General features: G+C 29.9%; 2 protein-coding genes across 4 annotated transcripts in view; one reads left to right on the top strand and one right to left on the bottom strand.

The window, feature by feature from the left end:
- Positions 1-1,571, bottom strand: part of LOC127707588 (multiple inositol polyphosphate phosphatase 1-like) — a 29,855-nt gene extending 28,284 nt beyond the window's left edge. Inside the window, exon 1 of the mRNA XM_052212188.1 lies at positions 923-1,571. Within this exon, the coding sequence (XP_052068148.1) occupies positions 923-950 (28 nt within the window). The 5' untranslated portion in view covers positions 951-1,571. The remainder of the gene's footprint in view (positions 1-922) is intronic.
- LOC127707585 (bifunctional 3'-phosphoadenosine 5'-phosphosulfate synthase-like) overlaps positions 1-15,468 on the top strand; it is a 33,905-nt gene that overhangs the window by 12,320 nt on the left and 6,117 nt on the right. For 2 of the 3 annotated variants that reach the window (XM_052212183.1, XM_052212182.1), the window contains exons 2-7: positions 9,857-10,207; positions 11,104-11,242; positions 12,217-12,335; positions 12,912-13,025; positions 13,387-13,498; positions 14,840-15,045. In XM_052212183.1, coding sequence (XP_052068143.1) covers positions 9,857-10,207; positions 11,104-11,242; positions 12,217-12,335; positions 12,912-13,025; positions 13,387-13,498; positions 14,840-15,045 — 1,041 coding nt within the window. Of the gene's footprint in view, positions 1-4,654; positions 4,821-9,856; positions 10,208-11,103; positions 11,243-12,216; positions 12,336-12,911; positions 13,026-13,386; positions 13,499-14,839; positions 15,046-15,468 lie in introns of those variants that run through there. The other variant, XM_052212184.1, reaches the window with a different exon arrangement.

Raw genomic sequence — 15,468 nt, 5'->3', positions numbered from 1 at the left:
TGGTCCTAACAGTTTAGGAATTAGGGGCCAAAAAAGGGGCCCAAATTAGCATTTTTCTAGTTTTTCAGACAATAACTTGTGGAACTGTGTATGGGTCTCTCTGAAATTGTACAAGTTTCAATACCACAAAGGGATGGTTAGGATTGGCTGTGGGGGGTAATGGCTCAAATCGTTTAGGAATTAGGAGCAAAAAAGGGGGAAAAAAACAAGGGTTTCCTTGTTAATGGACAATCACTTTTAAGTACAATGTTAAATTTGGATTACCTCCCTTACAATGCTTTAAAATTATGTATAAAGAAATTTTGTATTGTCTTGAGGTGATTAGCTGTCAATTTATTTTTAGAAGTTACTAATAAAAATGCTAATTAAAGATATATTATTTTTAGACATGATTATGTATGTCATTTTCTATTATAAGACTTTTATGATGTATTTAAATGGGTAATTATGGTTGCAAACTCCATTGGAAATTTGAATTGAGATAATGACCATATCTTGAGGGAATGATTTTTGTTTGGAAAAAGGGGAGGGGAGGTGAAAAAAAATTGGAAAAAGGGGGGGGGGGGGTAAAAAAGAAATTGGGGGGGGGGGGAACAATTTTTTTTTCTCATTAGATTTCAGAAATTAAACGGGTGGGGTGAAAAAAAAAATTTTTGCCAAAAAAAGAAGGGGGGGGGGTCAATTTGCAACAGCATAGTGTATTGCACAAAAGCAAAAAAAAACGGGGGGGGAGGGGGTAAATTTTTTTTTTTTTTTTTGGGGGGGGGGGGGGGCAATTCGCAACAGCAAAGTGTATTGCACAAAAGCAAAAAATTGAATATAAATTCAAATCATAAAACCAATTCTAAGTTCTTTGACTACAGTTATTCTGTGTCAGAAACCTATTATGTGTCAAACATTTAATTTCAATCCAAATTCAGACCTGTATCAAGCATGAATATTGTGTCCATTTTTGCCCCAACTTTTCAGGGTTGGACCTCCGCGGTCGTATCCAGCTGCGCTCGGCAAAGCAATTTATTAACTTTTACCATTTTAGCTGGACCTTTGAACAAAAGGTCTACAGCCTGACCTGATGTTGCACTTGAATTTAGCCAAGTAAAAGGGGGAAACTTGTGAAACGTGTCTTTGTGTTGTAAACATGCTTAAATTCTTTTTTACATATATTTACATGCATAAATATGTATATATATCTACCAAAAACATGCCTGCACCATGATCATTAGTAATTGATACAAGAAAGATTTCATGTTCTTTCATCTGATTTCTCCTTTAAAGTTGAGGCTTGAGCATGTTGAGTGACAGCTTGTTGAAGTTTCTATGAAAATCAACACAATCTTTTGTTATTAAAAATTATCTGTATTGATTCTTAACTATTTATATACTGTAAGGATTCATTTCTGGTGCATCAATAAAATTTCTTTCATACGTGGCTCAAAGAGACAGTAATAAATTTGCTTTTAGAATTCAACCATTTATGAACTGAACATTTATTGATAGTGAAGAAGTAAATTAGTTGTAACATATATTTTTGTAACAAAGTTGAATGGTATGGGGTTAATTAAGTTCTTAATAGGAACTTGTACATGTTGTACTGTACTCTCAAAATGTTCAATGGGAAATAATGTATTGCTTTTGAATATCTTCTTAGTTTGTATACAGTATAAATATCTCCTTGGTTTGTATACAGTATAAATATCTCCTTGGTTTGTATACAGTATAAATATCTCCTTGGTTTGTATACAGTATAAATATCTCCTTGGTTTGTATACAGTATAAATATCTCTTTGGTTTGTATACAGTATAAATATCTCCTTGGTTTGTATACAGTATAAATATCTTCTTGGTTTGTATACAGTATAAATATCTCCTTGGTTTGTATACAGTATAAATATCTCCTTGGTTTGTATACAGTATAAATATCTCCTTGGTTTGTATACAGCAAAAGTGCACTGCTCTTGTTTCCATATGACTACTTCTGATCAGTTTTGATTCATTTTTTAAGGACTTTTTATTTGTCATAATAATTACTGATACTTTTTCTTAAATCTTGAAGGATTGGGAAATAAAAAAAGAATGGTTTTCCAAAAAGTAAAAAAATAGTATAACCCCTAAAAAAGTTACAGCAGGAGCAGTGGAGCTGGATCTGCTTACCCATCCATAGCACATGAGTTCATCCCCGGTTTTGATGGGGTTCGTGATGCTCAGTCTTTAGTTTTCTGTGTTGTGTTTTGTATACCGTTGTTTAAATCTTTTGGTTTTTTTGTTTTTTTTGCCAAGGTGTTGTCAGTTTATTTTTCGACTTATGAGTTTGAATGTCCCGTTGGTATCTTTTGCTTCTTTTACAGAACATATGTTTAAAACATGAGGGTAAACTTAGAAGGATAATGACCCATCGATTCCATGATCCTTAAATGCTTTACGATACCTTTCTTCCATCTATGACTAATTGTCATGAATATGCATGAAATATTTGCCACTGAACATTAAGCAACCAACAATCAATCAATCATCTATTTATTAATGTCATGCATGTTTTTAAGGCAGGATTATTAGTATTACTCATTTTCATGAATTTCAATCAAATATTGAATATCAGTTATTGAAATCAACAATAAGTTTTACAATGAATCAATCAGTTTTCTGAGACTGTTTTTCTATAATGTCTGTAGAAGGTTGAGTGGCCTGGTAAAACAATTATAGTACTCATGGTACATATGTTATGCACAAGAATCTTATTATATTGTTTTCCTGAAACTTGAAAAGGGGGAATGATATACTTTTAAATGACAATTTTGTCATTCTAAGGTTCAACTTAAACATTTGTATCATCATTCATTAACATAAAAAGAACTGTAAATACAGAAATTTTTGCATACATTAATTTTTGAGGTTGTTGAACAATTGACAAAACTGAGAGATTAATAATTGAGATTTCAGGAAATGTTGCAAACAAATATTGCTATCTAATTTAAAATGCAAATTACAATTTATTCAAACCGATCCTCAGTCGCAATTTCCGCAATATTAAAAACATTATGAATAATTCTGAATTTACAGTAGATATTTTTGAACAAGTGTTAAAGTTTTGTCACAAAAATACTAATGAAACTCTTACTCCTGTCAAATTCTATTGTATGCATTCTTTAATTGACTGTTTAATTTACAGACCCAAAAAAAAGAAAAGGAATATATTATATATATCTCTATGAGTAATGCATTTTAATTGGTACTGTAATCAACCCATTTTTATACACTGGGCCATTGTGTGCTGGAATATAAACAAATCAACAAAATAAATTTGAAAATAACATGCATTTTGCTGTATACTGCTTTCTATATGGTATGGTTTTTGCTCATTGTTGAAGGCAGTGACCTATATAGTTGCTAACTTCTATGTCATTTGGTCTCTTGTAGGAAGTTGTGGCATTATGGCTATCATATGTCAATATATGTTTAACTTGTAAGAACTAGAGTTGTTGTAACTTGTAAGAGTTGACATCAGATTTGTATATTAAAGGAATGACAATGTAATCTATTTAATTATTAACAAAAATAAAGTATGTTTTTATTTTGTATTTTCATATGACGTGGACATTCTTTTAAAAATTCTTAGATTTAAATGTTATATTTAGTAGTTGTAAAAATAAAATTAAATAATTAGATAGGTGATTAATTTTTAAATATTTGTAAAGTCTTAAATCAGTTATATGAATATGGTATGTTTATAAGAAAGCTGATTTCCTTTAATCTGCACATCACGAAATCAGCCTTCTTATTTATCTTATTTGACAAGAAGACATTTTTTTTTTAAATTTGCAAGAGTCAAAATATTTATAACCTTTAACTATTTTAGTCATGAATGAAAATTAAATTTACTCTGATTTACCTATTGAAATCAAATAAACTTAAAATTATTTGCAATGAAAGTTCATTGTCTGCATTTTAGGATATATTAACTCCTATGAAGACTTACGCAAGTTTACAGTTTAAAGCTATGCAGTTTTAATGTCAAGAAAATGATATGTTGGAAAGTAAAATACAAAACTGTAATGTCTGAAATAATGTTCTTTGATGTCACATCAAAATTTTCAAGAAATGTATATAGGCTACTTTGATGATTTGGCAATTTCTGCAGTTACATTTAAATTCAATTTATACACTATAAGTTATTATACTTTGACCCAACTAACATGATTATTGAACTGCTAATCATGGTCTTTGAAGCCCCTTGTAATATTGAAAAATAGAGGGGGTTATGATTTTGCATTGATTATATTAGAACAAAGTTATGTCCTGCCTGCTACAGGAAAAACAAATATAGCCTTATAAAATGAAAAGAGTGTTTAGTTTTGGGTTAGAGAATTTTAAGACTTCAATACTGTAACAGTAATTATATCTGAATAATGTAAATAATACTTGAAACACAATTATAGGGTCGATAACGTGCATTTTAACTTGTAAATAGGTTGCACTGAGAGTTAAATAGGTGGAACTTTAAATAAGAACAAACAGCTCATATGGTCTGAAGGTGGAACTTTTAGGAAGATAAAATCAAGAAAACCTGATGACATAATTTTATATCTGTACATTACTGGTAAAATCATTAAAAAACATTGACACATGACGACATAAATAATGACCTCTCATTTTGTAAAATCACTCATCCAATGACCTACACTATCTATAAATACTAAGGAAAACAAGTCTATATCATCCATACCGAACACATCAACAGATTGCCACGTTATATGAAAAGTTTTTAAATCAATATATTGTATAAAGAGGATTCAACTATGTCGGAGAAACAGCTGATAACTTCAGTAAGTTTTTTTTTAATTTTATGTTAATTGCAGAGAACTTCTAAAATTTCTTCCTAGTTACTTCACAATGTTAGACATAAATATATGTATACATAGTTTTGTTTTTACTCTACTTTTGCAGTTATTCATCTAAATCATGTAACATATGCAACAGGTGCAATACACTAAAACTTCTTATTTGAATTTTTGATTATCTTTGAATTTTCAAGAAAAGGAAGAAAGAACCTTAAAATTTCTTGTTTAATTTAATCATATAGAAGTGGATATATATACAAAGGGGGGATTTAAAGATCCAAAACAAGCAGTGCAATAAGATTAATGTCATCATGATCAAGTAACAGATGCATACATTAAAACTTCTTATTTCTTTTTTGAATTTTTGATTATCTTTGAATTTTAAAAAACGAAAAAACGTGCCTTAAGATTTCTTATGTTTACTGTAATCATTATGAAGGGGAGAGAGAATATATACCAAGGGAACATTCAAAGACCATGACAAACAGTTCAATAAGATGTGTATACATCAAACTTATATCTTCAGGTTATAAATTTTATGTAACTGCAGAAATTCAAGCACACAATGAACCTACATTACAAGTATTTTGTGAAGTTTATATAATTTCAATCAGCAAATCAAAGTACGGTATTAAACTTTAGCCTTTGTTAATGACTGAAGTACCAACCTCCCCAAGAATCAGACAGTGCATTAAAACATGACAAACAAAATCCCACTTAAGTTTACATTATTTTAAGTGCAAAATGTATATTGGTGCACAAATATATCATTGGTTTCCTTTTCCTATTCTGGTATTTCAAGATTTAATTAGGTTGAAGTGCACTAGAAATTAACAATTAAGGGGAGCTTACCCTGTAATTTGCTATCATTTTAACCAAAAGTTATCTAGAGATTTCTCGAAATTACCAGACATGCAGAAATGAAAGACCCACCATTTCTTAAACTCAGGATGAGGGTAACTTCAAAATAGGATGGTTAGGTCAGTGGGTTTTTATCAGCAATGTTTTAAAATTCTTCTAAACTGCCTGATTCTTATGAAGACTCAGGCACTTAAATAGTTAAAGGGATATACAGGTAAATATTAGACTTTTGCAATTTTTGAAAATACTATCTTCTTTTCAAAAACAGTTCTCTTAGATGATTATTTTGCTTAAAAGTTGGTGACCTGCTTGTTTTTTACTTGCTGACAAAAACAATTTGATTGAATGAAATTAATAAACACATCTTGTGTCCAAGCTTTCCTTACAAGGATTCTGACAACACCACTTTCTATACTTTCTGTTCTGGTATTTTTCAAATCAGCAAATAATTTTTAATTTTTGAAGATGTGTATCATCATCACGAAAAAACCAAAGGATCTTGAAAGGTCTTTAAAACAGAAAGGATTGAGAAAAAAAAATAACTTCAAAGTTTTTTCTTGCTCTGTTTAACTACTACATTGATAACTTTTGTCAATTAGGTTTAGGTTTTTGTTTTTATCTCATTCTGTAATTGGCAGAGACTAAAAAATCCAGTACATAATAGTACACCATGTTAGGCCTAGGGTTATTCTGCACACCCTTTGTAATAGATATACTTAAATAATGAATACTTTGAAGATGAAAAGCAGCAGTAAAATGCTATTAATTAGACAAATGATTTAGTTTTTCCCAGTATTTTAAACACATTATATTGACTTATAAATCTACCATTGCTATCTTTGTTCTGCATATAGTTTAAGAGATACAAAAATTTGACCTAAATTTGGCTACATGTATAGATATATGTATATCTTAATAGTAAAAACATTCAACAAGTCCACAAACTATGTCATTCATACTTACCACTATATATAGTTTACAAATAATTTATTGTTGGCCTGCATGGTGTATTGGACATTTTTACATCTTGCAAATAATTGTGGAACTGTGCTAAAGGGAGGGCTATCATTTTAGAAATATTAATGCAGTACTCATGTTAAAATTTCCAATAAACCATGGCTATCATGAATCTTTGATTTTAATTGGACAATTAATAACATTTTGCATTAAAAGCAGACCTATAAGATATGTTTGAAAGGAAACCATTTTTATTTTTATTAAATGAATATTTATTAACAATAGTAAGGACCCAACTGTCTCACGTACTATATTATCTGTGACTTAATAACATTCTTTGAATAAGTGATGTTTAATATTTTTGGAACAAAGTGCTTCATAAGCATATCGAGGCTGGCTGATATTTGTATTGTAAATTGCATATTGTATATTGTAACGTCACACATGTTTACCGGATGTTTTATGAAAATTAGACCGATGACTTTGTTACCAAAGTGAAAGAAGAGCATAATAGATATTAGAATTAAGCCTCTACTTCGAAGTATAATAAATTTTCATGATATTTTAAACTGAGACATTACATCTAACTCAAACTTCAAAGTGGGGGTATCATATACATGTAGTACAACTTAAAAGGCAAACTTACATTCAAAACTATTATACTACTGTTAAAGGTTTTATATGAACATGATGAAATAAAGAAATATATTTAGTGTTTTATAAACATTTTATAGTTCATGTCAATGTGGAATTGTGTCATAAAGTCATAGTTTTAATGTTTGTTTATAATGTAAATGTCATGCTGCCCATAATGGTAGGTCTATGTCCACTCTTTAGAATTGCAAGGTATTTTTCACCTTTTAAATTATCAGTTACATCTTATCTATTATTTTTGCATTCTAAAAATAGAACGTAAATGACATACATTTATTGACATTTTACAGTGGTATGATTGTTGAGTTTTGATTAGCTGTACTACTGGTATAGAAAACACCCACTTATAAAGCTACATGTAGATTTAATGATATGAAAACTTTTTAATAACTATGAAGTAGATCATTAAATGATTTATTTCTGTACTTTGCAACAACTATATCTGCATAACTTTATGATGATGAAGATTTCCTAATAGATCATTATTAATTGTCAATCAACTTCTTTTACACAAATAGTTTTAAAATTATGTTTAGAAAAGGGTATAGGAAGTTGATGAAATGAGCATGTTGAGGAAGAAAGGAAGATATTTTTAAAATATAAATGGAATTGTCGAAAAATGTCTATAATCTACATGTTATTGGATAAAAAATTAAGAATTTATGCAATAATAAAGTTTTTAGTTTGATTCCCATTTCCTCATTCATGTCATTTATTATAAAATGAAAATTTTTGAAAAATTAAGGTTTTATAATTTTTTGTTCCTGTATATTGACACCAGAAATCCTTAATTTTCACAGGAACTAACTTCTTGTTCCTTTATATTGACACCAGATCTTATTCCGACAGGAACTAGTGTCTTGTTCCTATTTATAGACATCATAAATCCTACTCTCACAGGAACTAATGTCTTGAGTGTTGTGACAACAATAATTATTTGTAAACAAATTAAATATCTAGCTTTAATTGTTTTGTGAGTTCTGACTAAAGATTATTTTAATTTGATATCTTGGACAAACTGATGACCACAAAAGGAATTTATGAAAAATGTACTATCTACAGAGATCTTATTGTATCAGTAATAGTTATACACCGAGGGATATGGCGTGTCTGGATATTTCCTTAAATGTGTTTTTTAATATCTTGAAACGATTTGTAGTGAACACTATTAGTAATTTCTTATGTTCATGCTATTTAAAAAATAATCAATTTCTATTGTTACGAATAACAATGGACTTTGTTTGCGGGATGTAGAAGCAGGGGTTTCCAGAAACCCCGCTCCTCACACCCTGTGGTCAAAATCCTTTGTTATTCGTAACAATAGATCTATTCAATTTACACTTGTTTCAGAAGTAGAAACTATGAAGTATAACAATAGAACTGGGGTGTAATAATTAGTTTTTTTTTTTTTTAAACTGATGCTTTACATGTTCATGCTAACATTGTGAACATTAAAAGATAAATAGATAATTAGATCACATAGAGTAAAATGCATAAAAATGTTTCCAATTGTGTTCCCATTTTGTAGATATTTTTCTGAGCCAGTACTAAAGTAATGCTTCGCTGAGTTGATCTCCTACTCGTAGACATCCCTATTAATTTCGTAGTAGAAAAAACTATCAATAAGTTTTTTGCTGAAAAAAGTTATTTAACTTTAGATTATTTAACATTGTTCAATTAATCTGTATTTAAATAAAGTTTAAAAAAACCTTTAGAAAATATAAATAGCTATACTGTAATAAAAAAAGCAGGTTTTTTTTTTTAAATGTCCCATTAAGTTAGGAGCATGATTATTTTCTTAGAAATATATAGGTAAAGTCAAGAAATATGTAGGTCAAGGCAATGTAAACTCTTTGTGCATTTCTTGAAGGTAATACAAACAGTTTCTTGGAATAAATGAAAATAATATGGGATTCTTTAAATGTTGCATAAAGGTTAAAATTAGTAATCAGGGTAAAGCTATGACAATGGTATTAGAACACACTACTGAATCATAATACAAATTCTTTTTGAAATGAAGAACAAAAAAATGACACTGAGTATATTTTTTGTAATGGTTGTATAGTGCATGTGGAGATTTAAATCAGAAATTCAATGTTGATAATGAATAGAGATATATATGATTTTGGAATACAGTACTAAACAAGGAACTTTTTGGTTTACCCATACAACATAAAAGGCCAAACCACAAACTGTGTACTACATGTCTTACATCATTTTGTACTATGACATATATTTATTTCTATTGTTTTAAACATATTTATACATGATACAATAAATATATTTTGTGAAAAATCTTGAAAACCATACAGACATTTCTTGTAAGAGTACAACAGTATATTGACATGACATTTATTGAAATGACAAATATTTGAAGACATCAATCAAAAAGACCACATTTTATGTGGAAAAGTGTTGTTTTCAATGAAAGATTTGTACACATTTGTGACGTTGATATACATTTACCGACCGTCAATATGTTACAAATAAATAACATTAGAAACTGGATGGACACGAAAAAGGAAATGTATTTTGATTATCATTTGCAGGCGGTGCAGAAGGCCACGAATGTTACTTTCCAAGAAAACTTTGTGAGTCGTGATAAGAGAGGTCAGGTCCTAGGACAAGGAAACCGTTTCTTGGGATGCACAGTATGGTTAACTGGACTCTCCGGAGCAGGAAAGACAACCCTATCTTTTGCTCTGGAAAATTATTTGGTCAGTCAGGGAATTCCATCATACAGTTTGGATGGAGACAACGTAAGAACTGGTTTGAACAAGAATCTTGGATTCACACCAGAGGATCGTGAAGAGAACATCAGACGTATTTCTGAAGTTGCAAAGTTATTTGCTGATGGTGGAATAGTGTGTCTGACATCATTCATCAGTCCATATGAAAGGGTTGGTAAAAAAAAAAAATACTTTTACTGTCTATTTTTAAGTTCAGCTATATTTTTGATAACGTTTGATATGAAAAGTTTTACCATGTAAGAGTACTCATAGATAATTTGATTTAGGTTTAGTACTGTATTTTTATGCCTCACTGTAATGAAAAAAAACATCATGTACAATTACATGTCAGTTCAAATGCATGTATCAGAAACCAGTAATATACACGTGTATACGTATGATTCTCATTTAATTATTTTTTTTGAATTCTTAATTTATGGAAGGAGAACAATACAAATTTATGCCTTATGAATTAGTGCATGTCCATTTCTATTGGCTCAGTTGTCTTATATCTATAAAACTATTAGATTGAAGTAAACAAGTGTATATCATGTAACTTGAGAATGTCAGCTTTTTATAAGGCATTATAACTATAAATAAATTTCAGATACATGATATTCAAAGATTTCAATGAAATAAGAAAAGACACAATATCATGTGCTGTTCCGTGAAAATATACGGGTAGCAAGTTTTCATGACTCAGTTAATTTTAAAAAGTGTAACAAAAATATGCAACTCAAAAAATTCAAAAAGGGAAAGTGCATACCAGGGTAAAACCTGACAAAATCAAACTAAATATTAAAATGACTGCTCCAAAAAATTGTACTTTATAATATTATCTTCAGCCATGCTTTTGTATAACAGTAACCTAGGCCAATTTTCAGGCCAAAGCTCTAGGAAAGTTGATATAGTACTTGATCAACTGCATGTACATATCAACAGCATTTCAGCATTTATATGACTTAAATCATCAAAGGATTTCTGAAAAATCTGCCAGGTATCCCATTTTTTTATGTATACAGAAAGAAGAACGTCTCAATATTTCTCATTTCAATTCTGATTTACAGGACAGGGAAAAGGCAAGAGAACTGCATGAGAAAGCTGGACTTAAGTTTGTGGAAGTATTTGTAGATACCCCTCTAGAAGTTTGTGAAGAGAGAGATGTCAAAGGACTGTATAAGAAGGCCAGAGCTGGACAAATTAAAGGTGATTTTTCTGCAGTCATTTCTTGGAGATTCATTTGTAAAAATTAGACTTAGTTATTGTGAACTAAATGAAACATTTCTCTGAATCGCCTCCTATTGGTCAATCTATTTGTACTTTTGTCAGTTCTATTGTCCCATTGAATAAATACAATAGCTATTGTTCTCTGTGTAGTTTATTCACTGGGACCTTTAAATTTCTTCTAAGAGAAATCCATCACTCATTGATTAATTTACCGGAGTAAAAAAATATCTTCGTAAAGATGAAAAAACATGTTTTAACTTACAAAACTGCATATGATGTTGTATTTATTCAATATCAATAATATATTTTCAATCTGTTTAATATCAGCACTGATTTAATCATCAAAAGTTGAATTCTGACAAAATTTTTAGCATTGTTCCTATAGAAATTTGCATTTTTTTTGTTTGTTTAGTTATAGAATACATTTAAGAAGGCCTTTATTTAAACAGCATCATTTTCAAGTTTTTATTTGTCAAACACAAAAAAAAAGTTTCAATAGGAACATGTTGAAAATTTTGTCAGAAATCAACTTTCATTGTCTGAATCACTATTTACATTGAACAAGTTGAAAATATATTATTTATATTGAATAAATACAACATGCTGTTTCTATTTCATAATTCATAATATGTTTGGTTCATTGAACAGAATTAGACATCTGAACCACATCCCAATTGAGAAGTTAACTATAAATGTAATTTGAACACTGATTATTTAAAATATTTTTCATAAGATGTAACGGATGTAGATTCAGCCTGAACATGATGACCATCTACTAATTCCAGATAAATTATGATAGTAGGAACAGAAAAAAATGCTGTAATAAGAATTATAATTCACAAGATATGATAACTTACTCCCAAAGATTCATTGATATAGAATCAGGCTTTGCTACTGACAGAAAGATTAACAATGATTGAAAATTTCACAAAATTTTATATTTTCATTCACAGGGTTCACTGGTGTGGATTCAGCCTATGAACCTCCTTCTAATCCTGATGTTAGAGTAAAGGCTGGTGAATTTATTGTGGATGAATGTGTTAATCAGATTGTTCTACATCTCATGGAATTGGTATGTCAAATATATTGCAGCATAATTAAGGAAACGTATGTGCCCATGGACAACACATTTGGAACTGTCAACCATATAAAATTTTCATTTTCACCTCTTAGCACTACATTAGTTTTGATGACAACTTGCTGAAATTTTGACCATTATACTACTGTTACTGAATCATTTATACTTAATTGTAGAAATTATAATTTATGAATAAAACAGAGGCATGGGTAAATACCAATGAGACAGCAACACAAATAGCCACAAAGTGTCAGAAATAGTATAATATATTATTCAACAACAAAAAATTTAATAGTAGGAAATATGCAGTAAACATAGATAAGAGAGTTGCCAAAGAACTTTTGTTTACTCTACTGAATCAAGCAGCTGACATTTTCTAAATATCATAATTAAATCAAGATTTACCACTTTGAAGAAAATTGGTTAAGACATACAACATTTTTTTTTTGTATTTTGAGGTTGTTTTTTTTAATATGTCTAATAATCTGTTTTCCTGTGATGCTATCAAATTCAATCATAATAAAATTAACCACATTTTTCACTTGTTATAACATTTATTTTTTTTCATAGGGAGTAGTTCCCTCTACAGCAGTTAGGAGTGTGAAGGAGTTGTTTGTACAAGAGAACCAACTAGAAGCTGCCAAGGCAGAGGCTGAAGCTCTTCCATGCATAGAGATCAATAAGGTAATTCTTTTTATTTACATGATCAATTTTAAAAGGCTATGAAAAATTATGATAATTGATAATTAATAGACATTAATTTTTTTTTACAAGTGTGAGAATTGTCTTTTCCTATGTATTATAAATTATAAAGGGACAAAGATTAATGTGTATTTTTTTACAGAATGTCATATGATTGTAAAAAGTTATCTTCATTGATTCAAACATTACGAGGCAAACATTGGAGGGAAAAATTTCTCACTTCAGCATTCTTTCTTATTATTGTCAGATCGTCCTGAACATGCATGAAATATTTGCCACTGGATCTTAAGCAATCAACAATAAACCAAAAGATACTAAAACCTATATAATTTTTTTTTTTCAGCTTGATACTCAGTGGGTGCAAGTTTTATCAGAAGGCTGGGCAACACCATTGAGTGGTTTCATGAGGGAGAGAGAGTATTTACAGTGTCAGCACTTTGGATGTTTGTTAGATGGTAGGTAGAACAAATGAAAAATCTTACTTTATTATCTTATTGATTATCTTTGAAAATTTATTTTCCTCATTGAGCAATGCATGCAATGTAAAGTTAAATAAATATTCACATTGGATATAGCTTTTTTCTAGATTTTAGAGAAGAAGAAAACTACCATTGGACTTTCAATTTATCACAGCATCGAAAATACAAGCATTTAATATTAAAATTAGGATTTTAAGTGATGAAAACAAAAAAATAAATATTTAAAAAAAAAATTATCTATAGATGTGATTTATTAGTTGTTATAAATGTATATTATGTTAAACTGATTTATTTTGACATTTATGTCTTAAATGACTACATAAATGGGCTCTACCCTGACATCATAATAAAATATACCCCAGGTTCTAGATCTATTAATTGTTTTCATTGTAAATGTGATCTAGGGTAAAAAAAAATAGAATGTCCAACAGTTATGTACATGTGTTTAGAATGGTTGTCATATACAATAATGATTAAAGTATGTTTATTACTATGTTATTTCACTGTAGATGTTAAACTGTGAACTTGTACAATGAAGTAGCTATGATGTAATAATAGAAAAAAAAGATAATGTCATGCTTTACTAAATATGATTTATAATGACAGTACTTATAAATATTCATTTGTATTTTTGACAGCAAAACTAAAAAAACAGAAATACCAGATGATTTCTTGTTTTATTTTTTTTCATAGGACTGTTCAAGAAAAAAAAAATGGGGGATCACTGAAGGGTCTCTGGAACAACCTTAGGCATAAAAATATATGAATTTTATATGACTGTCAAATTGTCTTTGACTAAATTTTTACATCAGTCTTAATTTGTAGACACTGTCAAATACAAAATACCATGTTTGTAATGTTTACTTGTGATTTATTTCAATCTATATGTACAAATTATGAAAAACACAGAAATCAAAATGAACATGAAACATAAAGCATCTTTTACAAGTTTGAAAACAAATATGAAAGATACTGCGAAAGTCTTGATATGATATTTCCAAAGGCAGAGAATATAACCTTGATAAATGTTGATTCTATAATAACAAATGTATTTGTAAGAACTATTAAAATTGAGAATGGAAATGGGGAATATGTCAAAGAGACAACAACCCGACCAAAGAGCAGACAACAGCCGAAGGCCACTAATGGGTCTTCAACGCAGCGAGAAAATCCCGCACCCGGATGTGGTCCTCAGCTGGCCCCTAAATATAATTGTGTACTAGTTCAGTGAAAATGGATGTCACACTAAACTCCAAAACATATAAATGAACTAAAATTAAAAAACATACAAAAAAAATATTACCTTTTAACTTGCAGGAGGTGTGACCAATCAGTCTGTACCCATTGTACTTCCTGTTTGTACTGAAGATAAGGAGAGGCTGAAGGATTGTACTGCCTTTACGTTAAAGTATGAAGGGAGAAATATAGCCATCCTGCGTGATCCAGAATTCTATCCACATAACAAGGAGGAGAGGTGTTGTAGACAGTTTGGGACTAGTAATAAGGGCCAACCATATGTCAAGGTATGTTGTAGACAGTTTGGGACTAGTAATAAGGGCCAACCATATGTCAAGGTATGTTGTAGACAAGTTGGGACTAGTAATAAGGGCCAACCATATGTCAAGGTATGTTGTAGACAGTTTGGGACTAGTAATAAGGGCCAACCATATGTTAAGGTATGTTGTAGGCAGTTTGGGACTAGTAATAAGGGCCAACCATATGTCAAGGTATGTTGTAGACAGTTTGGGACAAGTAATAAGGGCCAACCATATGTCAAGGTATGTTGTAGACAGTTTGGGACTAGTAATAAGGGCCAACCATATGTCAAGGTATGTTGTAGACAAGTTGGGACTAGTAATAAGGGCCAACCATATGTCAAGGTATGTTGTAGACAGTTTGGGACTAGTAATAAGGGCCAACCATATGTCAAGGTATGTTGTAGACAG

This window comes from Mytilus californianus, unplaced genomic scaffold, assembly GCF_021869535.1.
Source record: "Mytilus californianus isolate M0D057914Y unplaced genomic scaffold, xbMytCali1.0.p SCAF_7, whole genome shotgun sequence".
Classification (NCBI taxonomy): Eukaryota; Metazoa; Mollusca; class Bivalvia; order Mytilida; family Mytilidae; genus Mytilus; species Mytilus californianus.
Note: the sequence above shows the minus strand (reverse complement) of the source record. Positions and strands in the feature narration are given on the sequence as shown.